Source organism: Eublepharis macularius, chromosome 11, assembly GCF_028583425.1.
Source record: "Eublepharis macularius isolate TG4126 chromosome 11, MPM_Emac_v1.0, whole genome shotgun sequence".
Lineage (NCBI taxonomy): Eukaryota > Metazoa > Chordata > Lepidosauria > Squamata > Eublepharidae > Eublepharis > Eublepharis macularius.
This window is the reverse complement of record NC_072800.1, coordinates 10017537-10041687: the sequence shown is the minus strand read 5'-3', so window position 1 is coordinate 10041687 and position 24151 is coordinate 10017537. Positions and strand designations below refer to the sequence as shown.

At 43.6% G+C, this 24151-nt stretch overlaps 1 protein-coding gene across 6 annotated transcripts in view; it reads right to left on the bottom strand.

Annotated features, from left to right (window-relative positions):
* The window catches only part of PTPN3 (protein tyrosine phosphatase non-receptor type 3), a 178779-nt gene that overhangs the window by 91848 nt on the left and 62780 nt on the right, over positions 1-24151 (bottom strand). For all 6 annotated transcript variants that reach the window (XR_008597804.1, XM_054990820.1, XM_054990821.1 and 3 more), the window contains exons 2-7: positions 23703-23857; positions 9684-9791; positions 9558-9600; positions 7753-7831; positions 6671-6715; positions 3205-3257 (exon numbers count right to left, since the gene is read on the bottom strand). Coding sequence is in view for 5 of the 6 variants with exons in the window: in XM_054990820.1 (XP_054846795.1) it covers positions 3205-3257; positions 6671-6715; positions 7753-7831; positions 9558-9600; positions 9684-9791; positions 23703-23857 (483 nt within the window). In the remaining variant the exon portion in view is untranslated. The remainder of the gene's footprint in view (positions 1-3204; positions 3258-6670; positions 6716-7752; positions 7832-9557; positions 9601-9683; positions 9792-23702; positions 23858-24151) is intronic.

Below are 24151 nucleotides of genomic sequence, written 5' to 3'. Positions count from 1 at the left end.
CAGCGTCGTGAAGAACGAGTAAAATTCTGTGGGTTTCCTCGTGAGAAGGTGGATCTCAAAAGACAAGGTGCAAGCCCACTGGGGGCTTCACCTGGCCCTACAAGCTGCCGGCTTGATGTTCAGCTTGTTTCATATTGCATTCACTTCATCAGGGGCCAATATTTCCACCGACACACAGTATTTTATCGGTCACAAGACCAAGAAACATTCAAGTGCCATATTTAACGCACAATGGGACGGTTTGCATTTGTGGTTTGCCTCTTCTGTTTGCCATACGGAATAAGTAACTCAGCATGCCCTGGACATTGGGGGGCACTGCGTGTCTATCTGTCTTGATAGTAAGGTACTTCTCTTTGTCTAAGGCAGGAATGCCTCCTGACGCCTCCTCTGTCTCTTGGGAGATTTCTTCTTCTTGCCTCATGGCCTTTCCAAGGGTAAAGATGTATTTCTCAGAGCTCCTGCCATAAAGGCCTCATCCACATACCCGCACCCAGGCTCGATGCCAGACAAGCTGACCATATAGGGAAAGTAACTCTTTAGACTAGGAATCTTTCTATCTACTGCAAGATATTGGCATTAACGGAATCTATCTCAGTAAACTGTAAATTCTTTCTACAATTTGATTGCCTGAGGATTAATTACTGCACATTGGGATATGTAACTCTGCTACCACTCGGCTACCAAACAAAATATAACTATTTCTAATACCATCTACTTCCTTTTCCCACTGCCAGTAGTCAGAGCTTTGCTTTAAACTACACCTCTGAGTAAGCTGTATCCACTTTACTTAAGCTAATTGTAAGGTTAAGGTTAGGGACAATTCATTTCCTTCTCTTACCCCTGGTAAATGGGTAATAGGTTAAATGTATATTATTCACTATGAAAAAACACACGTAGAACCAATGTTAGCAACCTGAGCAAGTAGACTGATTCACAAGTTAACATACAAATTTCTATGTACATACTTTAAATGCATCAGATTGACATTTTGTTCTGCCATAGCCTTTTCTGTTCAGTATCATCATCTTTTGACCATAACATTCTTTCCTTGCATAACTCCCTGAACTTCATTACTCTACTCCCTTCCAATTCTCACCAGCACAATATCTATCATTTCCCAACTGTCATCCTTTAATTGTCATAGATCCAGAGGAGTTAGCCATGTTAGTCTGTAGTAGCAAAATAGGAAAGAGTCCAGTAGCACCTTTAAGACTAACCAACTTTACTGTAGCATAAGCTTTCGAGAACCACAGTTCTCTTCGTCAGATGCATGGAGGGTAAGAAGAAACTGGTCAGATATATATAGGTGGTGAGCGGGGGGGGGGGGAGAAGATACAATCAGTAGCTTCTGATAATGGGATCAGTTTGCTTCTGGTAATGAAATCAGTTACTTCTGATAATGAGATAACCATTCATAGTCTCTATTCAATCCAAGTCTGAGTCAAATTTACATATGAATTCCAATTCAGCAGCTTCCCGTTGGATTTTGTTTTTGAAAGGTTTCTGTTGAACTATGGTGACCTTTAAGTCCTTGATGGAATCTCCTGATAGATTGAAGTGTTCTCCCACTGGCTTCTGGATGTTGCCATTTTTAATGTCAGATTTGTGTCCATTTATTCTTTTGCGCAGGGGTTGGCTGGTTTGTCCAATGTACAGAGCAGATGGACATTGTTGGCACATGAGGGCATATATCATGTTGGAGGATGAGCAGCTGTAAGAGCCAGAGATAGTGTAGTTGACGCCATTGGGTCTTGTAATCGTATTTCCTGGGTAGATATGAGGGCAGAGTTGGCATCTGGGTCTGTTGCAGGGTTTGGTACCTGTGTTGGTGACTCTGCTAGCTGATTCATGGTTGTTAGTGAGAAGTCGTTTAAGGTTGGGGAGCTGTCTGTAGGCAAGGAGAGGTCTTCCACCCAGGGCTTCTGAGAGAGAGGCATCATTTTCCAGGATGGGTTGTAGATCACTGATGATACGTTGGATGGGTTTGAGCTGGGAACTATAGGTAACAACCAATGGTGTTCTGTTGTTAGTTCCTTTAGAGCAGGCTGGAGCAGGCTGTTTCTGGGTACTAGTCTGGCCCTGTTGATTTGTTTCCTCACTTCATTTGGTGGGTACTGTAGCCCCAAAAATGCTTGTAGTAAATCTCTTAAGTGGGAGTCCTGATCAAGAGCACTGGAGCAGGTACGATTGTAACATAAGGCTTGGCTGTAGATAATCGACCGAGTGGTATGTTTAGGGTGGTAGCTGGAGGCATGCAAATATGAGTATCGGTCGGTGGGTTTCCGGTATAAGGTGGTATTTATCTGCCCATTATGTAGTTGTACAGTGGTGTCCAGGAAGTGTACCTGTTGGTTTGTCTTAAAGGTGCTACTGGACTCTTTCTTTCAACTGTCAGCATCTTAACTGTCTCTTCTGCTTCTGTTCCTCAAGATTCTAGAAGGGTCCTCGCTTACCCGGTTGCACCGAGGATACCTATTTAACCAATCATATCCACACTTCTTTTGTAACCAATAAACTCCTGTCTTACAACTTCAAACACGAGAACTTGGTATCCATTCTAAATACACACACACTAAAAAGCAAACTTGCACATCTAATACATATATAAAAAGAGTGATGCCATTTCTTCACAGCTACCCGACAAAACTCAGTACAACTTTCAGGTTCAGAAGCAGCGCACCTTTGACTACCAGCTGCTAGTGGGAAAACAAAGAAAGGCTGTAGCCCCAACAGAGAGGGCCTGGGCCCTCATGCACCTAAGGAGCAACCCTCTCCAGAGCTGCATGGGAGCCTATGGAGTGTAGTGTGGAACTGCAAGCGAGGGCAGCCCAGCACTTGTGTTAAAGTGTCTATTCCACACAAATCAGTTAAAGGGTAACAAGATCACACTGGTATTTCAAAAAGCAGGTCGATCACACATTTTGGTATATGCCTTACTCACGGAACTGAATCCATTTACAGAGCATCCTGTTTACAAAACATCTTCATAATGTTTTCTAAAGGAGCCCTCTAACTTAAGGATCTCGTGTCCGAGTGTCAAGTTCCACCAACTGATACTGAATTTCAATACAACTTGTCAAAAGCAGCATATCGCATCACTCACTCAGGACATGGCAGAGAAACCAGTCAATATGGATCAAAACCCTTGGCTCGTTCTTATATGACCCAAATATTTCACAGACAGTAACAAACAGCATTACTTACACTGAACTGCATATGATGCCAGGACCACAGCTGAATTTACAGGGCACAACAACCTGGAAGTGAAGAAAGGAATTCTATAAGGTACATGACAAGACACTGCATGAACATTCCTTGCTGGCATTAATATTTAGCATTTTAATGTAAGTTTAAAAAATAAATTTAGAAAGCATTTCCGTACCATTCTCCAAGCACCACAAATTGCATACCTGTAACTTATGTTCTATCACTGGTCATCTGTGTTGTTTCATGGGGGTTCTGTACTTCTGCAAAAGGCAACGCTGGGAAGTTCTAGAGTTCTAGGATAAAAATTGGTGCTCAAATGCCCTCCCCTGAGAAAGGTGACTACGCCTCTGTGCATGTCTCTATGACACAAGCAAAGGCTTCTTCCGCTCAGTCCCTTCCTTCCACCTCAAGCCGCTCCCTCAGAAGATACAGCATAAGAGATGCCTGCTGTGGGAAAGGAGGATGGTTTATATGATCGCACAGATGACCAGGTAAAGAACATCAGTTAAGCGACTCATTTTGCTTTTTCATGGTCTCTGTGCCATCTCACATATGGGTGTGATTAGCAATGTCTACCTAGTGGAAGGTATTGATTCAAGAAATGGCATAACGGGAGATTAACATCAAGGCTACTGACTAGATTGCAGTTTTAAAGACATCATGTAAGGGCACCATTTTTAAGCAAGCACCAAACAAGGAAATTACTCTGATGGGGTTGCTAATTGATAAAACAATGAAATGGTGGAGGCCATTTTTTGAGCGGAGACTTGGAAACTTCTTTGCAATCTCTGTAGCATAAGAAGAGATTGCAATCCTTCCTGAAGTCCTTGGGGACAAGTAGAAAGACAGGGCTCAGATTTCTAGGATGTGGAATGGTCACTGCCCATCATCTTGGAGATGAAGGAAGAAACTGATAACTCTTTTCGATGAGAGGCGGGATGCAAAAATCCACTTTTTCACAAAGAGGCAGTGTCATATAGAGCACTACTGAATCTTGATGGCAGGCTGTACGTGAGACTCACTAGACTTCTGAAGACAAGATGGCAATCAAGGAAGCAAATGGACAGCCTGGTCACATCAATTCAACAGGTTTACCCATTAACTTGGAAAGAACAAGGGATAAACACTATCTGTGGTTGAACTAGTGGATGTAATCATACAAGCCTCTTCGGTAACCCTTCTTCACTATAACATTAGAAAACAAGTTATGAATGGTGAGCCAAGGTTGCTGATAGAAGCAGCCCAGACTCAGTTCTTTATCTGAAGGTTGCAAGATAGAAGGTCAATGGTTCCATTTATTTATTCACTTACAAAATCATCCACGTTGAAATCCTGAAAAGTGGTGTACAATAAATAAATCAACGGGATACAAAATCGTCAGAACAGCTTTAAAGCCACGAAGATGAAATGAAAAAAAAAATCAAGGATTCAACTAGAAGTGACAGCTCAGAAGTGTTCCATTTAATCACAGATGATTTCCTACTCAACAGCCTGTAGGACTTAAACAAGACCTTGCGCACAGCAAGCACAAACGCAGCTACAGATGGATCTTCCATCCTGCTAGCTTCACTATCTCCAGACTGTGGTCTGAGGAGGCTCCTATTGCTCTGGGAGAGGAGGCTGTGGTGCAGTGGGAAATGAAGGCACTGGCCTTTGGACAACTGCAATTACTATGTGAACAAGGCAACCACAGGACCGTAAGAATGCAAAGTGCTTCATTTACAGCAATCTTCCATAGTAAAGTAGGGATTACAGGAAACACGGGAGGTATTTTTCCCAGTGGTGTAGGAAGACACGGCCCGTGGCGCTCTTCCCACTCCTCCCCTGCTGCAATACAACTGACGTTGTATGTTGCTATTGGCAGCAGATAAGACAAAGAGCCCCTGTTATAAAAAGGTTCTGTTGAGATATTCCAAGCCTGGGACCCATTTGTGTGCTGTTGTGGCTCGCCTGCTTAGAGCACTCACCTTTACACTGTCTGCTCATGGGAAGTAGAAAATTGTGTGCCAGGGATGCTTACGGCATGAAAATAATGAGGAAACAGAAGGGGGAAGGTTTTCACTCCTCCCCAAGCTTCTGGTTCCGATTTGGCTTGAGAGTACAGCTCATGGGGAGGAGGGGCTTCGACCGTTCCTCCTGCGCCTTTTTCATGAGACAAAATGGCCACAGGGAAGCCTGTTTGCACTGCTGTGGGGCTCCATATGCATTGGCTGCAGCACATGGCACCCCACAGCATGGAGGCAGGCCCCCCCCTCAGGGATAATTCGGTCTCAGGAAAAGGGCATGGGTGGGGAAACTGAAGTGCCCCCACCCCCCGAGATGCACTCCTGAGACAAACTGGGCCCCGGAGTGCATGCAAACTTCAGCTCCTTGATGTCACACGTTATCCCCCCAACCCAAATTATGTCATGCATACGGCCTAGTTTGGCCCTCAAGAAAGGGATCTGAGCAGTAATTTTCAGGCAACCATTTTCTCAGGAGGTCCTCCAGGACAACCGGGAACTCATATATGTGGCTGCACAGAGACCAGGAAGACCCAGAATGAGCTTCAGGTTCAGACAAAAGCTGTTGCTGCCTCACCAGGTATGTGACAAGGTGGTGATCACCATAAGCCAACTAATAAATAATTTTTATTTATTCAAATCCTATCTCATGTTTCAGGCCTGCAGTTTATTTTTAGTAGACTACAGCAACACTGGAATAACCTTTACAACATATTCACATGGAACAGTTGTACAATGATGTGTAACTTTTAAAAATTACATCTTCTGTTTCAAGTTTGGCTTAGAGAGCAACAAACATATTCCCGATGGTTGTTGTGGGTTTCCGGCCGTGAAAGCCTTCGACAATACATCGAAACATATTCCCACTTGTGGAAGGTTAGGTAAAGTTTCCATCTAGCACTTGAAAACAAAAAAATGCAGAAAGCCAGATATGCTGATTTAGATGATCCAGAGTTGATCTGCCACCAACCTATTAGCAATGCTGGGTACAATGAATTCAACAAAGATTTCATACACAATTCCAGTACTGTCATAAGTGGAGAATAAACAGGGAACTGGACAGAACTCCAAAATACTGTGCCTGTTTATTAAAAGCAGTTTAGTTATTTAAAATATATTTTCCAAAGACTCAAGGCACTGAATCATACAAAGTTACAGTGTGCTGATAATCATGGTCCATTAAGGATTGGAATTCAACTCTAGTAAGTACACCTACTCATAAGAAAGACTACTTGCAATCAGTTGATGAACTTCATACAGCAATACCATTGGACAGCCCAGCTACTGATCTTGTCCACTCATGCAAAATTCAATTCCTATAGGAGCTCAGTTATGCTTCCTTATAGTGCTGCATTCCCCGTGTCTCAAAAAGCTCTACATTTCACATGCTCCACCCCACACACACATGAATAATAAAGCAGTTTTGTCTGTTCTTGAGTGGTTTAATGAGGATTTCTTACCTTCCTTCCAAAATGTCAGCCTTCAATTGCAAGAAGAATAAATGTCTACAAATCAGAATTTGGAAATATTTTGTGATACTGACCCAAACATAAAAACAGGTACTCTACCCCTTGCCCCTGCCAATATCCCCAAGACTGCTCCATTATGAACAATGTCATATGTCAATGTATAAACACACAAGAATTAGTACTTCCATCTGAAACAAAGGAATACATAGTGCATTCCTCAGAGTTACACCACCACCACCACACGGACTTTAATGGACTTCGAAGAGTGTAATTCTGCTGAGGGTTGCATAGGTAATTCTTATAGACAAGCTTATATTTCACAAAACTAAAGTTCTAAAATACAACAAACAAAAATGTTAATGGCACCCTGAAGAACCTTTGCGGAATAAACGTATCACGATCAAATTTGCACCCCCAACAATGTACATATTATCGCTCATGAGTTGGCAGCAATTTTCACTTTGCGGTACCATTTTAGTTGCATGGAGACTGTTGCATAGGTGCATTATGTTAGCAGCACTTCTGAACGTTTTAAATTTACAGGGTTGGACCCCGAAGTTCCATTCCACTCGCCTTGGAGCCTTCTGCTGGTGCTTCTTCAGCTGCACCAGATTCTTTGCACCAGAGGAAGGCTTCACGGTCCAGAGAACAGGACTTCTGGATCCAACCCACAGTTCATACTAAAGTCACCTTGACATTTTGGAGGAAAGGCAATATTCTCCAGCCCTTGGCACCAAAAGATTACTATATGAAATTGCAAGCCTACCCCCCCCCTCCCAGAGCATTTAGTGTAAAGCAACTGCAAGAACAATAAAGAAGAATGGAAGTATGAAATAGATTTAGAGCAGATAAAAAGTTTTGTATCTGCTGTTGCAATATTTACCTGCTGATGCATACACATAACCCTTTTTATTGAAATACTTTAATAATTTATTCCCAATATGAAATTCTAACAAGTGAATGTCTTCATGCCAACTACATGTACAAAGTAGTGGTGCTGGTATATTTCCTATGAACTCTAGAATAGCAGAAGTTCTTTAACATAGCTGCAAATTTTGAAAATAAAAGGTTACCTGGTTAGTTCCTGTTGCAGTGTGTTAGGATCAGGTATAAAAAACCTTACTCGAAAATGTAGGCTGCAGGGGAAACCTCCTACAAGGTAGGACAAAATAAAAGCAATCTATTACTCCATTTATATATCATAGAATTATAGGGTTGGAAGGGACTTCTAGGGTTATCTAGTCCAACCCCCCTGCTGAACATATATTTTAAAAGGTCAAGAGAAAAATACATTTCACTCCATAAAACAACATATTGGGGGGATGTTTTCTCTCTCCGTCTGAGAGACAGAATTCTCAGTTGCCCGCCAGCGGCAGGATATCTCCCAGCGGTTAGTAAACCACTCGGCAATCACCCACCACTGGCAGGCAATCCAGGCAAGCACGCAGAGGGCACACTCCTGGTGGGGCATACCAATGCCCCATTCTTTGCAGGGATGGCCTGAATTGGCCCCATGCAAAGCGTGGAAGCATGCCTGCCCCTGGCATGATGATGTCACTTCTGGAAGTGACATAATCGCATCAGCGTCGAAAGCGCGTGCACGAAGATCTTCATCCTGGTGTGTACCGCCCCCCATCCTGCCGGGAGAGTAGAGGGACCTGGCAACACTACTGAGAGATCTGCTGAACATATCCACTCACGCCTTCAAGTAAGCAAAAAAATGAATCTACGATGTTTCTCTTCTTAAAACGGAAAATGAACACATCACTAATATTAAACTTTGTTTCATTAGGAAGAATTCAAAAATTTAGTGGCATCTGCAATTCTTTTAACCCAGAATATATAGTATACTTACGGGATTATGTGGTAGTGGAGAGTTCCCTCAAGTCAGAGTTGACTTACGGTAACCCCTAGTGGGGTTTTCATGGCAAGAGACTGAGGGGGTTTGCCATTGCATGCATCTGCAGCCCTGGTCTTTGTTGGAGGTCTCCCATCCAATTACTAACCAAGGCTGGCTCTGCTTAGCTTCTGAGCTCTGACAAGATCAGGCTCGCCTGGGCTATCCAACAGTATATATATGAATAAATATACAGTATATGTACACGTATTGCTACTGTGCAGAGTGCCTTAAGCCACTGGAGCCCTAGGGCACAGGTAACAGTGCCTCAGCAAAAAAAAAACCCTGATGGCCTCCTAGTCCCTGTGGGGCCCCTGGGCTTCAGCCTAGTCGGCCTTATGAATAATACGGGCCTGGCCAGGCACAATTCTGATTTAACACAACAACAGGCTAACTGTTAAAAGATCCCACTTCCAATCTGCATCTTGAACATAATGCCGTTTTGGATAAGGGTAATCATGATCTTTCCCAGATTCTCCTAGAATAAAATGCAGTCTCAAGAATCTTCAAACTATCCATAAATACAACATATGGCACTCACCTCTCTTCAAATTTACCAAAGAAGTAAAATTACCAGGTCTACACCTGAAGGAAGGATTTAAAAACTGCTCTCATCATCTAACAGTGACAAAAAGCACGGTTCATGACCACTACAACTAGAAATTCCAAGGGCGGCTATAGACCCAAAAGCACTAATAAGACTGCACAATTAAAGTTATCATGGGAAGTGGAGTCCCAGTAATTTACTGCACCATCTTTCATAGCTTTGCCGTGTTGTGTTCACAGGATTCCGGTATTTATGGTTAAACAATAATTCAGCGAATAAGTATATAACATCTCTTTACAACCATATTAACCAAGGATCATTGCAGCAGTTTTACAATAGCCATTCTATAAATAAGTTCATCATTTTATTTATTATCTCACCTCTCAGTCTAAAAGGATTCCAAGGCTGAAGAAAGATTCTAAAGCCTTACTCACCTTTTAGCTGTTTTCGAACAGGTTTGCTGGATTCAAGCCATCTCTGCAAAAGCAGAAATATGTTAGATGGCCTACTGATTGAACATTTCAAAGATTTACATTTTTAATATTTATAGCTATTCTTACTGGTGAATCTGCTGACTCTTCAAAGTGCTGTAAACCAAAATATTCCTTCTCCGTCACACCTAAGTGATCATAGATCAAATCCAACAAGACCTGACCAATGTCTTGTTTCTGAAAAACAAATAGAAATATATTTAGTAGAATAATCTAACTCCTGTGCCAGACAGATTGTTTCAGTACAGCACTTCTAACCCCCATACATAAGGAAGTTTGACCTAGAGGAAACTATAATCATTAAAACAACAGTACTTGAAACTTCTCTTCTATAACATCACTTAACTGCAAGCCAGAGCCTGTTTATATACACACACACCCTGCCAATCACACACCCCAAAAAGCTGATTTGCCCTTCTGAAATACACAGTATGCAGTACTTCACACAAACAAGATATAATTAGATTGTGACATTAACAGGCTTGGGTTGTCCCATTCTACCTTCAAAACATTATTGTGAAATTTACAGTGTGGTTCACTACAATGGTGCATCATAATAATAACAACAACATTCAATTGATATATCACCCTTCAGAACAACTTAATGCCCACCCAGAGTGGTTTACAAAGTGTCTTGTTATTATCCCCATGGCAATTGGCCTGTGAGGTGGGTGGGGCTGAGAGAGCTCTGGAAGAGCTGTGACTGACCCAAGATCACCCAGCTGGCTTCAAGCAGAGGAGTGGGGAATCAAACCGGGATCTCCAAATTAGAGTCCTTCCACTCTTAACCACTACATCTAACTGGCTCGTACTGATAGGCATACCAAGTGCTGAGGAGATCCAGTCTCCTATGAGTCAGGTGGTAGTGTGGATATGGAACAGAGCAGACAAAGGGTTGGGTTGCTGGTACCCTAGTGGGGGTGGGGGATCCCCTGCTCCCAGCCTCTGTCCCCACCACCACCACTTACGTGGCCAGCAGAGGGAGAAGGTAGGGAACAGGCCTCCTGGGGCAGTCTTGCTACGGTGACACACACACCGTAATCTTACACAATGATGTCACTCCCAAGAGTGATATCCTGGCGCAGGCTCCGGGAGTGCTCCTGTGACTTGTGCCAGGCCTATTTGGGCACCAAACTGGCTGATTCTTTAAAAATCAGCCCAGTGCAAAGTGCGGGAACACTCCTGATGCCTGTGTGATGATGTCACTCCGGAGGTGACATCATCACGTTGTGCCAGGAGCGCACGAGAGAAATTCCTAAGGTGAGTGCCAGGTCACCCCTCCCCTCCCACTGGGAGGGTAAGGGGCCCTGGTAAACCTACATAATGGTGGGATGGAAGCTCAGGGCCTCTGCAAAGGGCTGCCTACACTGAAGAAACGTAGAAGATGTTGAACATTCTCTCTATATATGCGTTGAGGGAGGCAGTGAGTTCTGTCATAGTGCTTGGAATGGATTCAGGAGAAAGAAGATGGGAAAAGGGAATTACAAAGAATGCAACTGTAATGCAGTTTTTCTGGGGGGAAATAGGAAGAGGCAGTGAGAGGTAGGTATCATGGAAGCAATAGAGGAGAGATTGCCCTCTACTAGGAAAGGAGCCCTTTTAGGTGTGACTCCAAAGCTAAAAATTCTCTCCTTTGAAAGGTTTGTTCTTTGATCTTGTTTCAGAGACATGTATAACATTCATACTTTGCCAGGCCTTTGGAAATTAACTGGAATTAATTTGAAAAATGTTTGACAGCATTTTTGTATCAGATTGTGTGTGTGTCAATTTTTAAAGCATTTTTAATGACCACACCTTGGAAATTGTTTAAAGAAGACTGTGCATAAACAAATAGCTGGAAACCAGGGCCTTATATTGATACCAAAAAAATCACTAATTGTGAGGCTTAAGACAGAAGCCTTGTATGTCATGCATTCCAGTGACTACCAGCCCTGGTAGTGCAGAAAGGAGGAAACTGTAGGCTGTTTGTGCTGGGGTACTAACAGCATATACCAGACTCCTCCTGCTCTGGAACATTGAGAGATCATAGAGAGCATCTTCTGGGTTGTGCATGCTACAAAGTGCCATTTTTTATCTCCCTCTTAAATCAATGGCTGTCTCCAGGGTTTTTCAGCAGGAATGCAGTGGAACAGAGTTCTGGAACCTCCTGAAAATGGTCACATGGCTGGTGGCCCCGCCCCCTGATCTCCAGGCAGAGGGGAGTTGAGATTGCCGTCGGCGTGGAGGGCAATCTAAGCTCCCCTCTGTCTGGAGATCAGGGGGCGGATACTGCATATCCGTAAGACAGACACACACTATCTACAAATGTCTCAAATGCACCAAGGAAAACTTTGCCAGGTCATGAAACCAAGTTTGTTTTACATTAACAGTGAAAAGTATCTTGCCATACATAGTACTAAAAGCAAACTTAGACTATTCGCTGATCTTTCAAACTGTAATACTGTGTGTGAGATTTGTTGCTGCTCTGGTGCAAAGCTATTGAGCCGTTGATCCTATTATGTTTCTGAATAGCTCTTTCATATATTTGATCACAAGGTATTAGCAAGACCCACTGCATGACTTGGCAGGTACTGCCAGGGCCCCTCCCTCTCACATGGAAATCCTAGAAGGCAGCCTCCTGGACACACTCCCGGCGAGGTTTCTTTCTCACCCCTTTTCCTGTTCAGAGTATGCACAGATCCTTAGACTAAGTAAAGGTTTGCATCTTCGTGCCTTTGTGTGTGGTCATTATCCAACCCCACCTTTTGCATCTTACCCCACAGTTATAGATGGGAAAGCCCAGAAAAAACTGGAAAAATTCAAGAAAATGTTTTTCTGGGGGGGTTTTCCCCCAAGACCTTTTTTAAAAAAAATGTCCAATATTTTTTTCTTTACGCGCACACAGAAACAACCACCAGACAGACAGAGATGAGACCGGCGCCAGCAGGGCGTTGCAGGGGGCCTGTTCCCCTGCCTTTCCCCCTTGCCAGCCAGGTGAGTGCCGGCGAGGGGCAGAGGGTGGGGGCAGGAGATCCCTTGACTCCATCGGGGGACCGGCAACTTTAAACATGAGTCAGCAGAAGAGTGACAACCTTGCCTGCCTCCAGGGAGAAGCTTCTTTCGTTGGCTGTGACTCTCCTACCCTGGACCACTGGAGAAATTAGAAATATTAGGAAGGACTAAAAAAACTATGAAATATTTTCTCTTTTAGAATGAGTGAAATACTTTTAAAGACAAGGTTGAAATGCTGTAGATATAGACCGCTCTTAAATCCAAGACACATTTCTCCATCTAGGAAGTATGAAAGAGTAGAGGAGCTTGTTTCAATTTGTACAAACTTCAAGTTTTCTAAAAAACGAGCAAATGATGGTGACATCCCACTTTTCTCCTTGATCAGGGACTCAATGCAGCTTTTCACGTTGTTTCCCACGCCTCCATTTAATCCCCACCACAACAACCTTGTGAGGTAGGGATCCCATTCCCCCAGTGTGGGCACTTCCCCACTTTCCCCACTCCCAGCCTCTGCTCCCATCACCACATACCTGGCCAGCAGGGGGGAAAGCCATGGGGAGTGGGCCCAAAGAACCTCCTGGGCAAGCACGCAGCAGGCACGCTCCCAGGGTCTCCCATCATTCCTCAAATGATGCCATAACACCTAGCAGCAGGCACGCTCCCAGTGTCTCACAGAGGCCAATTTTTGCTCCCAATAGACTGAACTGGCCCCACGTGAAGCACGGGAGCACACCCACTGCTGGCACAAATGACATCACTTCCTGGAAGCGATGGCATCACGTCAGTGTCAGGAGTGTGTGCACAAAGTGCCCGTATGGAATTTAGCCTCCAGGTAAGTACCAGTCCTCCCCCTCCTCCTGCTGGGAGGGTATAGGGGCCTGGCAACCCCATTGTAAGGATAGGCTAGGCTGAGAGATTGTGATGGGCCCAAGGTCACCTGGTGGCTTCCATGGCCCAGAAAGGGATTCACAACCGGTCATCCCAGGTCCTAGTCTACAGACCTTAACCACTACACCACACTAGGCAGCATAGGGTGCATCAGCTTGCACTTCTGTCTCAAGTACTGGATATATTTGCAATTTTGCTTATAGAAAGCTATAACTTTATAACTTAAATTCGATAAATATGTCAAATATTGCAATTTTATATGCTAAGCAAGTTATAAAGGATGTATTTTATGTTGCTAAAGCAGTAAAATTAGTTTAGGTTTGACAGTACAGTAAGTATCGCATATATTTCAATTTCCTCAACATTTCATTTTTTTCTGGAAAAAATGGGGGAAAAGCTTTTCTCTATGGCTTCAAAATTTTTGGAAATTTTACATCTCTACCCACAGTCCAAGAGATTTACTGACTAACTAGCCATTTGAAAAGAACAGAGGCCAGACTAAAGCCAAGCTGACTGGCAGACCAGTTGATTTTTCAGGTTTGGAGAATGTCACTAATGCTGATGCAGTGTTTGGTTCACAGGGTGCTGGTTTAATAAGATTTGGAGGCTGAAAAGAACATGACACTCTGCCCTCAAGATTAATGATGGCTGTGGAATAAAACATAAAAACAAATTACCTTGCCAGTGGATTAGCAAGGGAATTCCCCAAAGATGGGGGTCCCCGGCAGCAGAGGAGCAAACAAAAGGGCAGGCCATGGATCATCACATTATGTCACAAGGCCAAATAGCCCAGGCCTTCAAACAGAGTATCAAGGAGTTGGCGCCAGTTGCGATGCATTGCAATGACATGGAGCATTTGCAGTAAAACAAGGACAAAGGAAAGGTAAAGTATGTAGGTGAAAGTATGACAAAGTCATTTTGTAGAAGATTAGGAGCCACCTAGAAACACACCCTCATAGCAAGGACTCCACACCATAGGGGTGGCCCCTGAGACGGCACTAACTCTCAGAGTCACAGCACCACAAGAGTGCTCTGGAAAGAAAAGAGCACTAAAAGCATGAGAAAGATGCACATATGCTTTGTCTAGGAAAGAAGAAAACAAATGTGGGTATTCCTTGAAGTGTGAAACTTTAACTGAAGACTAAATTCTGCCAAGGTGACACATACAGGTATATAAGAACACAGAACTACCATTGTGAAAGAGAAAACACTGAACAATCTTAATAAAACGTGGATTGACTAAGACTGAAAAGGCAAAGGATACTCTTTTTCAACTATTAGCCCCCCCCCAAAAGGGGGGGTGCCCTGGAAAGAGTCAGTAACCAACCATAAACAAAGCAGAGGAAAAAACTATACTGCAGCCTCAAGGGGGATACCCTAGTTATCATGCGTTTTATAAACATCCCAGGCGTTGGAATTCTGCCAGTCAGCTCCCCCAACAGCAGGGAAATTCTCTGCAGGATTGTAGAGATATATACGAATAAGATAGTGAAGCACAACTAGAATACACAAAATTAGATGACTAGACCTGAATAGGCTCTCTCATCTGTCCTCCTTAAAAAAATAAGGAGCACTCAAAAATAATGCCCTTTTTCTGTCATAACTGAAATACTGAATAGTTCAATTAATGGGAGGACAGGTGACCTCCCCTGAGAGGAGAAGTGGGGAAGATTTGGGGTCTTTTGAGTTCACAAAGCAACACAGATATGAAAAAAAAACCTGTAGGAAACTCTGAGTGGCAGACATGGCAGCAGAACACTGGATTTTTACTTTCTCTTGAAAAAAGAAATAAACACTGAGAATAGACAAATGAATTTAAAGGATTCGACAGCAAGCCTGTTCCTCACCAAAGAGGACTGAAGAATGAATGATAATAATAATATTCGATTTATATACTGCCCTTCAGGACAACTTAACACCCACTCAGAGTGGTTTACAAAGTATGCCATTATTATCCCCATAACAATCATCCTGTGAGGTGGGTAAGGATGAGAGAGCTCTAAGAGCTGTGACTGACCCAAGGTCACCCAGCTGGCTTCAAGTGGAGAATAAAACGCAGTTCTCCAGATAAGAGTCCCAACACTCTTAACCATTATACCAAAATGGCTCTCAGTCTCTGTGTGAAGACACAGTGAGAGCCACTGCTTTTTTAAAAAACAACAACGACACTGAGTCCTAGCATGGACTGGAGCAGTCCAGTTCCAGATTGAAGGAACAAACATGTCACACTCATTACAGTTATAGGCTGTGAAAGACAGTTATCTGAAGGCATAAGCTGAACTCACAAAAGCTCATATAAAATAAATGTTAGTCCTTAAAGAGTCACTGGGTTTTTAATCATATTGTACAAAAAGGCAATCTGCTATTGGAGATGGTCAATGGCAGTAACATTTTGTAACACTTTGGCCAATACTCTTTATGCCTCAGGGAGGGGTTAAAACATATGTCATGCATCCTTCAAAGGGGATGGTAAAAAGATTGTAACGACCTGTTGATTAGCAGCTTCAAGGAAAAATCACAGTATGAAAATTCTGCTTCTCACATAAGCCAACAGCTTATAGCATTACCATTCAACAGTCACTGAATTAGAGACAATATGCTATTTAATCTGCACGTCATCAACAACAATGATAATGACCACTGAAACGAAGTATAAATTTGCTAAAAGACTGCAGCAGGGGCCCTGACAACAGCCAATTTAATGAAAGTTTGTGGGTCAAGGACTTCTTGTCCTGGGGTACCCTTTCTGAATAGGAACATAAGACACCCTTTCAAAAAATAGGTGTGGAGTTTATCTAAACCCCACCCTTAAGCCCCAAAGGGGACTTAAAATTGGCTATAACATTTTATACCGTTCCATTCCATCCACAACTGCAAAGCAGGCCAGGCTGAGGGAATGCGGCAGGTCCAAGGCCACAGGCCAGCCTTTCAGACACAATGGCATTTGAATCTGAATTTCCCAGATTCTAGGCCAATGCTCTAACCGCTATACCAAGCTGGCTCGTGTTAGAAATGGTGTCACACAGGAATGACAGAGACGGGATGAACACTACTGCAAGAAGAACTCTCTCCGAGCAGTGGCAGTTGTAATGCTGTGGAGGGTTCCAGGCGGCTCTTTCACTGTTACTTCTGTTACCCGCTTGCCTTCAGGGCCCTCGCCTTGGAACTGAGAGCCTTGGGGGGGGTGGATTCCTTGAGTCAGGCAGACACATTCCCAAGGGCCTTGGGGCGAAAGCCTCTCAGCCTCGGACTCCAGGCAGCCCTTAAGTTACACCTCCAGGTGCCTCCCCTCAAAGCCAACACAGTCAAGGGAGTCGAAGAGCTGTTATTCAGCTGGGCAGGCAGGCAAAGCCTTTAGGAAAATAAGCCTCTGAGAGCCAAACTACAAGTGACGTCTTACACAGGTTGGACACTAGTCGGCTTCCCTCAAGTTTTGATGGGAAATGTAGGCGTCCTGGTCTTGCAGCTGTAATGGAGAGCCAAGCTGTAAAACTAGGACGCCTACATTTCCCATCAAAACTTGAGGGAAGCTGACAAGTGTCCAACCTGTGTAAGGCGTCACTTGTAGTTTGGCTCTCAGCCTCCAAACTGACAGATCTGTTATGCTACCCCTCCAAGGGTCTCCACTCAGAGCTGACACAGCCAAGGAGGGGAGGGGCATGCAGGAAAAGCCTTTGGGGAACTGAGGGGTCTGTCAGGCCTCATTTCCAGGCTTCTCCCCTCAGAACTGAGGGGGCAGGTGCCTTTAATCAGGCCGTATTGAGGAGGTTCTGACAGGCCACACCTCTGGCCTTAGCCCTTAGTACTCAAGGGAGTCAGGGAAGGAGCAGGTGCCTTTAATCAGATGGGCTTTTTCCAACATCTTGAAGAAGCCTCTCTTGAGCCATAATGACAAAGGAAAAGAGAGATTTTTATTCTTTAAATTTAATTTTATTCTTCACTTGAATGTCTAGGGAGGGATAAAAACTATTAAAAGAAATAATTCTCCTCAGCCTCAAGGATTTGAGGAAAAAGCAGAGAAGAGCACGGAGATCCTCTCTCCGCTGAGGCAAAAAGAGAGAGCTGAGGGAATAGCGCCCCTTCCTCTTGGTCATGTGATGGCAAGAAAGAGCGGAAAGAGCAAGAAAGAGCGGAAGGGAGGACAGGCACTCCTAGTCTCCTAGAAAGCTCTGAAAATCTTCTCCATGGCTGGCCTGCACATGCGCAGTCCCAATGTGGGACTGCACAGAAGCTGCAAAGATGAACTGTAGCTTTTTAATCTGAATTTTATTTCTAAGGACTTCAGAAAACAAAATGTTTACATAGAATGAAATCAGTTTTACTCTCACACGTTAGTATTTCAATATGCAGATTTCCAAATGCAGATGACTAGCAACAAAGCCCGTTGCAGGAAAAATACAATGGGCTCTAGAAAGGGGAGGCCAAGGAGGTGGCCACTGCCTCCTCCTCGATGACCGATCCTGGCTGAGTGAAGGGGGGCCGGGCATTGCCTCCTGCTCCACACGCCTGATCCCTGCTGGGTGAAGGTGTCAGATGGCCACTGCCACCTGCTACACACCTGATCCCAGCCGGGTGAAGGGGGTGGGCATTACCACCTGCCCCGTTCCTTATCCTGGCTGGGTGAAGGGGGGGCGGGCATTGCCACCTCCTCCGTTCCTGATCCCAGCTGAGTTAAGGCAGTGGATGGGCATTGCCACCTTCCCCGCTCCTGATCCCAGCTGGGTGAAATCGAGGGTGGGTGGGGATCGCCACCTGCTCCCCTCCTGATCCTAGCCTGGGCTTCCCACCACAGTGCACTCTCTGGAGGGACAGGCTGCCTCATCTGGGCTTCCCTCCACGGCAGTGCCCTCTGGTGGTGCACCAATGTAGGGTCGTCTGGAACATGCTTACTCTTTTGTATAGTAGGATTTCTATCATATGCTGCAGAAGATTAAAAAAGGCAAAGCAGACAAGACGATCAAGTTGTGTATATTTACAGGAGTTGCAATTGCCTAATACTGTTAGGCTCTGACCTGGATAGCTCAAGTGAGTCTGATCTCATCAGATCTCAGAAGCTAAGCAGGGTCAGCCTCAGTTAGTAATTGGATGGGAGACCTCCAACGAAAACCATGGTTGCAGATGCATGCCATGGCAAACCACCTCTGATAGTCTCTTGTCATGAAAACCCTGCTAGGGGTGGCCATAAGTCAGCTATGACTTGAGAGCACCACGCATACACACAATACGGTTAAACCCTGACCGTATTGAACACAATATGGCTAGCCCGATCTTGTTAAATCTTGGAAGTTAAACAGGTTCAGCCCTAGTAATTCAATGGGAGACCACCAAAGAAGTCCAGGACCACTACATAGAGGCTGATAATGGCAAACCTCCTCTGTTAGTCTCTTGCCTTGAAAACTCTATGAGGTCACAATAAATTGGCTGCAACTTGATGGCACTTTCAACCACCAATATTGTATGGACTGTTAGAAGCTGTTGAGGAGAGTAAAAGGCTGCTAAATATTTCAGAACCTTGGCTTAAAAAGCATTTCACTCATCCTAATATGTTAAAACGTTTCATAAATTAGTCTCAGTTTTTCCACTAGTAAAAGTGTGTGGGAGGAAAGTGTCCTCAAAGGGGGAAAACAGGAAAAAGTCTCACCCACCCTAGCAATTCTTCCTCTTAAACTTTCGCATCTGAATTATATCGCTACTTCCACTACAACCCCCCTTATGATGCAATTGTGGCTATTCCACAATTAAACACACCAAGCTGATGCCTTCATCCTAATCCGGCCTGAACAGCCTTGCTGCCTAATCAGACACAAGGCGCGCGCACACACACCCGGATTTTCTCTAAGGAGCAGAATCTCAAAAGGAACAGAGGAACGCAATTGTCTTCATAAAATGCAGCACCATCCTCTGAAAACGATAGTTCTTTCTAGAGAAAACCGTTAGCCGCGTGAGGCCTTCATAATTAATGGCCAGGAATGCCAGAGTTCCTGATTTACAGAGACAACAAAGATCTTAACTAAAGAAAGCAACTAGAACGTCAGCCATTTGAAAGACTATGCCTTGTTGCCAGGCCAGCAGATACAGGCTCTTCAGTAACAGGATAACACAGCCAACCATTCCATTTTATCTGATTCAAAAATAGTTTAAATGGTATGCTTACAGCCTGCATGTCCCAACACCTAAGGGCAAAAACCATAATGATTCACAGACTCATGACTTCAGTCCTTGGAAAGGTTTTGTTCTACTACCTTTAAGACTAACATAACTCCTACATTTACGATGGGGTCCAAAATTTAAAATGTATATACCACTATGGAGAACTAGTTAACATGAGACTACAAAAGCATATTACCTCAGAGGAATACAAAGATAACTCACTGTCTGCCATCTGAGACAAAAAATTTAAAAAGTGTTTATATTTTGCCCTTTGCTAGACAATAGCATGGTAGTTAGCCTGCCGCACACTTTAGCTAACTTTCCATGAACCCAGTCTTTTGCAAAATATTCTAAATGCTATGGAAGTCTGGATTTAATTGCAATCGTTCCAAGCTTCATGTACTGGACTGTAGGGTCGCCAGGTCCTCTTACCCTCCTGGTGGGAGCGGGGGAGGGGGGGGACCTGGCACTTATCAGGGGTGCTCTTCTCAAGTGCGGGCTCCTAGTGGGCATGATGACATCACTTCCACGCCTGGCAGCCTTTCCCCCCCCCCACTGGCCAGGTGAATGGCAGTGAGGGGCAGAGGCTGGGAGTGGGGGATCCCCCACCCCCACTGGAGGACTGGCAGCCCTGTTAAACTGAAAGGAAACCCCACCGACCTCCCTCAGAAGAAATTGGACACCACATTAAAAAGAAGAAGAACGGGACCATGTTACACTACCATTTTCCATGAGTTGTGTTGGGATTTTCCAATCTGACTTTCTATCAGTCAATGACTCATCAGCTGAAAGCACAGCATCAGCAGCCAAAGCACATGTTGAAGTTCTGAAACCTATTCATACACCACAAAGGATTTTCAAACCGCTAGGTAGCAGCATAAATTGACAAACAAAAACAAACTTTAGCAGAGGACACAAAATATGACCAGAGGCTGTCTAAAAAGACAACTGCTTAAAGATACTGGTGCACCAGAAAACTTTCTGCTATAGCATGGTTCAAAAACAAACAAAAATAAAATGGAACATTTAGTCCCTTCCCTTACGAGTGAAGTGCCCATGTCCACACTACCACCAGTGAGAGACATCTTTGAGGTTCAGGGCAGGATGTGGAGAAATGCTACGGCAACACTCTTCTTATTCTCCATTTAGATTTGGAAAGTCCATGATCTCTGCCTGAGTTTCCTGAGAGCTGGAGCTGGCCTGCTCACAACAGCAAAAAAAAGCACATTTAATCTTTGCTATCTTTGTTTCTTTCCGATTTTCCTTCTTTTTTCTCCATAAGCAGACAATAAATGCCTTGATGCAGGGGTGTGTCTGCTTATGTATCTCAAAGTACCTTGTACATGGATGGAACTGTATTATTAAGTAATAAGATCACAATTCCAAAAGATCAGCACAATATAAACAATACACAGTGGTGGCCTGAAAGGCTAGACAAACACCAAGGGCAAACTCTAAACTTTTCTTTTTTGGCAGAAACTGATTAAGTAGACTTCAAAAGGTCAGGCACTAAAAATGTCTCAGATTGAAAGGGGGGGGGGAACAAATTTAAGACTGTGCCAGTTTTCTTTGATATTAAAAGAAAAATAGATGAGAAACACAGAAGTGCCAGTTCATGACAGACGGATTAAAAAGCAGAAAAATGGAACAAACACAAAAACATATCAAAGAGCTATCAACAAACCTGAGATATCAAATCCCCTTTTAAAGATTAAACACATCCTTCAATAAGGGTTAGCAGCAGCCCCACTTATAGGAGTATCCATAATTTGGATTGTTCTGAACTGGGCATAATCTTGGTAAATTATCCTCGAAGCTGTCAACTGCACTCCTTTTTTATTCATTAGGTACACAACAACGTAAAGCCAAAATACTTACCCTGCCTGGCTATTTCCAACTGCTAAGTACTCCAGCAAAAAATATTTATCAGTCCCTCCTGTGTGAGAAGAAATGCTTCTCCTAGTGTGCTGGCCACTAACCAAAAAGTGTACCAGAATACAATTGTGTTGGTTGCCACACACTGCACCTCTGAAGTCATAATAGCACAGCTCAGCATGATCGGGACCTCATCTATATTTCATATGCTTCAGGTCTTGTGACCACATGGAGTCCATATTTCAACTCTTTATGCATTCCTCAGATTCAAACAAACAGCCTCCACATTCCTTCTCTTTCTTGAGTCTGTTATTCTGCATCTTTGTTTTGGCCTTAAACAGAACAGGTATGCCAAGCACACCAGAGATGGGGCTGAACTATAGCTGGCCTGTACTAGGTTTTGGGGGCCCTGAAAATGTCTTGAATGTGTTGTACCAATCAGAAGGAAATTTATTAAGGACCATCTTTGCTAAACTTGGAAGATCTAAATACGAATAATACTTATTATACAGTCCCTTAAAACACTCAAAGCACTTCACATACATTATTGCAGTAGTCCTTAAAATTCACCTGTCAAGCCAACTAGTGCAGAAATTGCCTCTTTGAAGAGTCAGGATTTTTAAAAAATGATGATCCTGCATACTTTACAACTGAAGAGAATTTCAGGGATATTATTTATACAGTAACATCAAGACTCATCTATGCACTCTACATAATTCTCCCCCAAAGCTGACTCAGAGACTCCAGCTGGCGCAAAACACTGCAGTGCCTTTATTCTCAAAAGTTGGACGCAGCATGCATATCACTCCTAATCTGCAGTCACTCCACTGGCTTCCCATCAGTTACCAGGTCATGATGATCACCAGGGCTTTTTTTCAGCAGGAACACGGTGGAACGGAGTTCTGGAACCTTTTGAAAATGGTCACATGGCTGGTGGCCCCGCCCCCTGATCTCCAGACAGATTTTCTCGGAGGGCAACCCACCGAGGTCCACCGCCTCTTTTCCCAGAAAAAAAGCCCTGATGATCACATTAAGTCCTTCACGGCACTGGCTCATCACAGCTTTGCAACTGCCTCTATGTTCTGCCACAGTAGCTTCACTCATCTGGTCAAAGCCTTCTGCAGATACCACCCTGCACCCCACCTTATGGAATAGCCTGCCTGAAGTGGTCATTAAAGCTCCCGCTCTCCTTGCTTTGTGCAAACTATGCAAAACTGAATCATTCAGGAGGGCTTTCTACCCAGATTACAAGACTGTGTCAAAAGAAATATCTCAAAAAAATGCCTTGGCAGGGACGGGGACTAAAAGCTATGAGGCTGGATCCTGTCTGCTGATGTAGGTATGTGCCTACTAAGAAGTTTCTATGCTGCTAAACATGCCATGGAAATTAGTTATGCTTTGCTTCAGATAGATTTCATCTCTGTGCTCAGCATTATGCTTGTTTAAAATTTTTCTGCTATCATTTCTATTGTATCTGTTTCCCTGAATGTTCTAACTGTTGTCCATTGTTGTCCGTTGTTGCATGAATATCCTAGCTGTCGATTACATTGTATTTGCAATTTGCAATCAACCTTGGCTCTCAGTAAGAAAGGCAGACTATAAGTCAACAATAATATGCGAGTTTCCCTTTAATACAGATTATTTTTTAATCTATTAAGACTCAAATCTTCATCTTGCATGATACATTTTTATACTAAGGTTGGTTTGTAAATGTTTGTGTAAATGTTCCACCGCGTTCCGGCTGAAAAAAAGCCCTGGGGCCACCTGTTGCTATTTGATTGCAGAACAAACCCAATTTAAGACAGTGTCCAGAAAAAAGTCAATCTGAAGAAGTGAGTCACTAAGACAAATTTTTAAAACAAAATACATGAAACTGGATTGTAATAACTATATACACATTTAACAGGCATGCCTTCACTGTAAGAATTAGCTTCAGAAGTTATAGAAGGGAAAGAGATTTTTTCTCCTTTTGCACAATTTGGACCTTGGGCCACTATACTTGTCTGACAAGTTCATACATGATTATTGTACCCTAAATCCCATTATTGTACCCTAAATCACATTTAGGAAGGCAATTGCCAGTCTTACACATCTCGGCTGCAGTACACAACTGAGCTAGGTCACAATAAGGACAGCCTAGGTCGTGAACACATTACTTAAATTAAACAAGTCTTCAGGACTTACGTTAACTTTGAAGTTTTGCACTGAGCTATCCAAAAAGTGAACATTGCAGATGATCTCAGATCGTGTTCGTTCCTTTGGTAGTTCTGACACTCGACTATTATTTATTCTTCCCCCTAGTGCTCGCAGCCGCGAGTTCATAACTATTGCTGAACAACCTGCAAACAAAGAGACAGTCAATTAGAGTTTCCTTTGTATATCAGACTTCATATGCTCTTGGTCAGGGGAACCCACCATGATGCCCTGGCTCCCACGTTCCCTGCCACCCATTAAGTGTTCAGCATTACGATGAGATGTATATTTTAGGGCTGTTATGGGGTGGGGAAATTCTTTTTCTGCAATTCACTTTTTTAGATATAGGCATTGATTCCTTTTAGTCTCTTTAAAGAACAGGATTTCTTTCATTTCTCTTTGAAGAGAACTCAAAGTACCCTTTTGTAATTTCAGTGCTT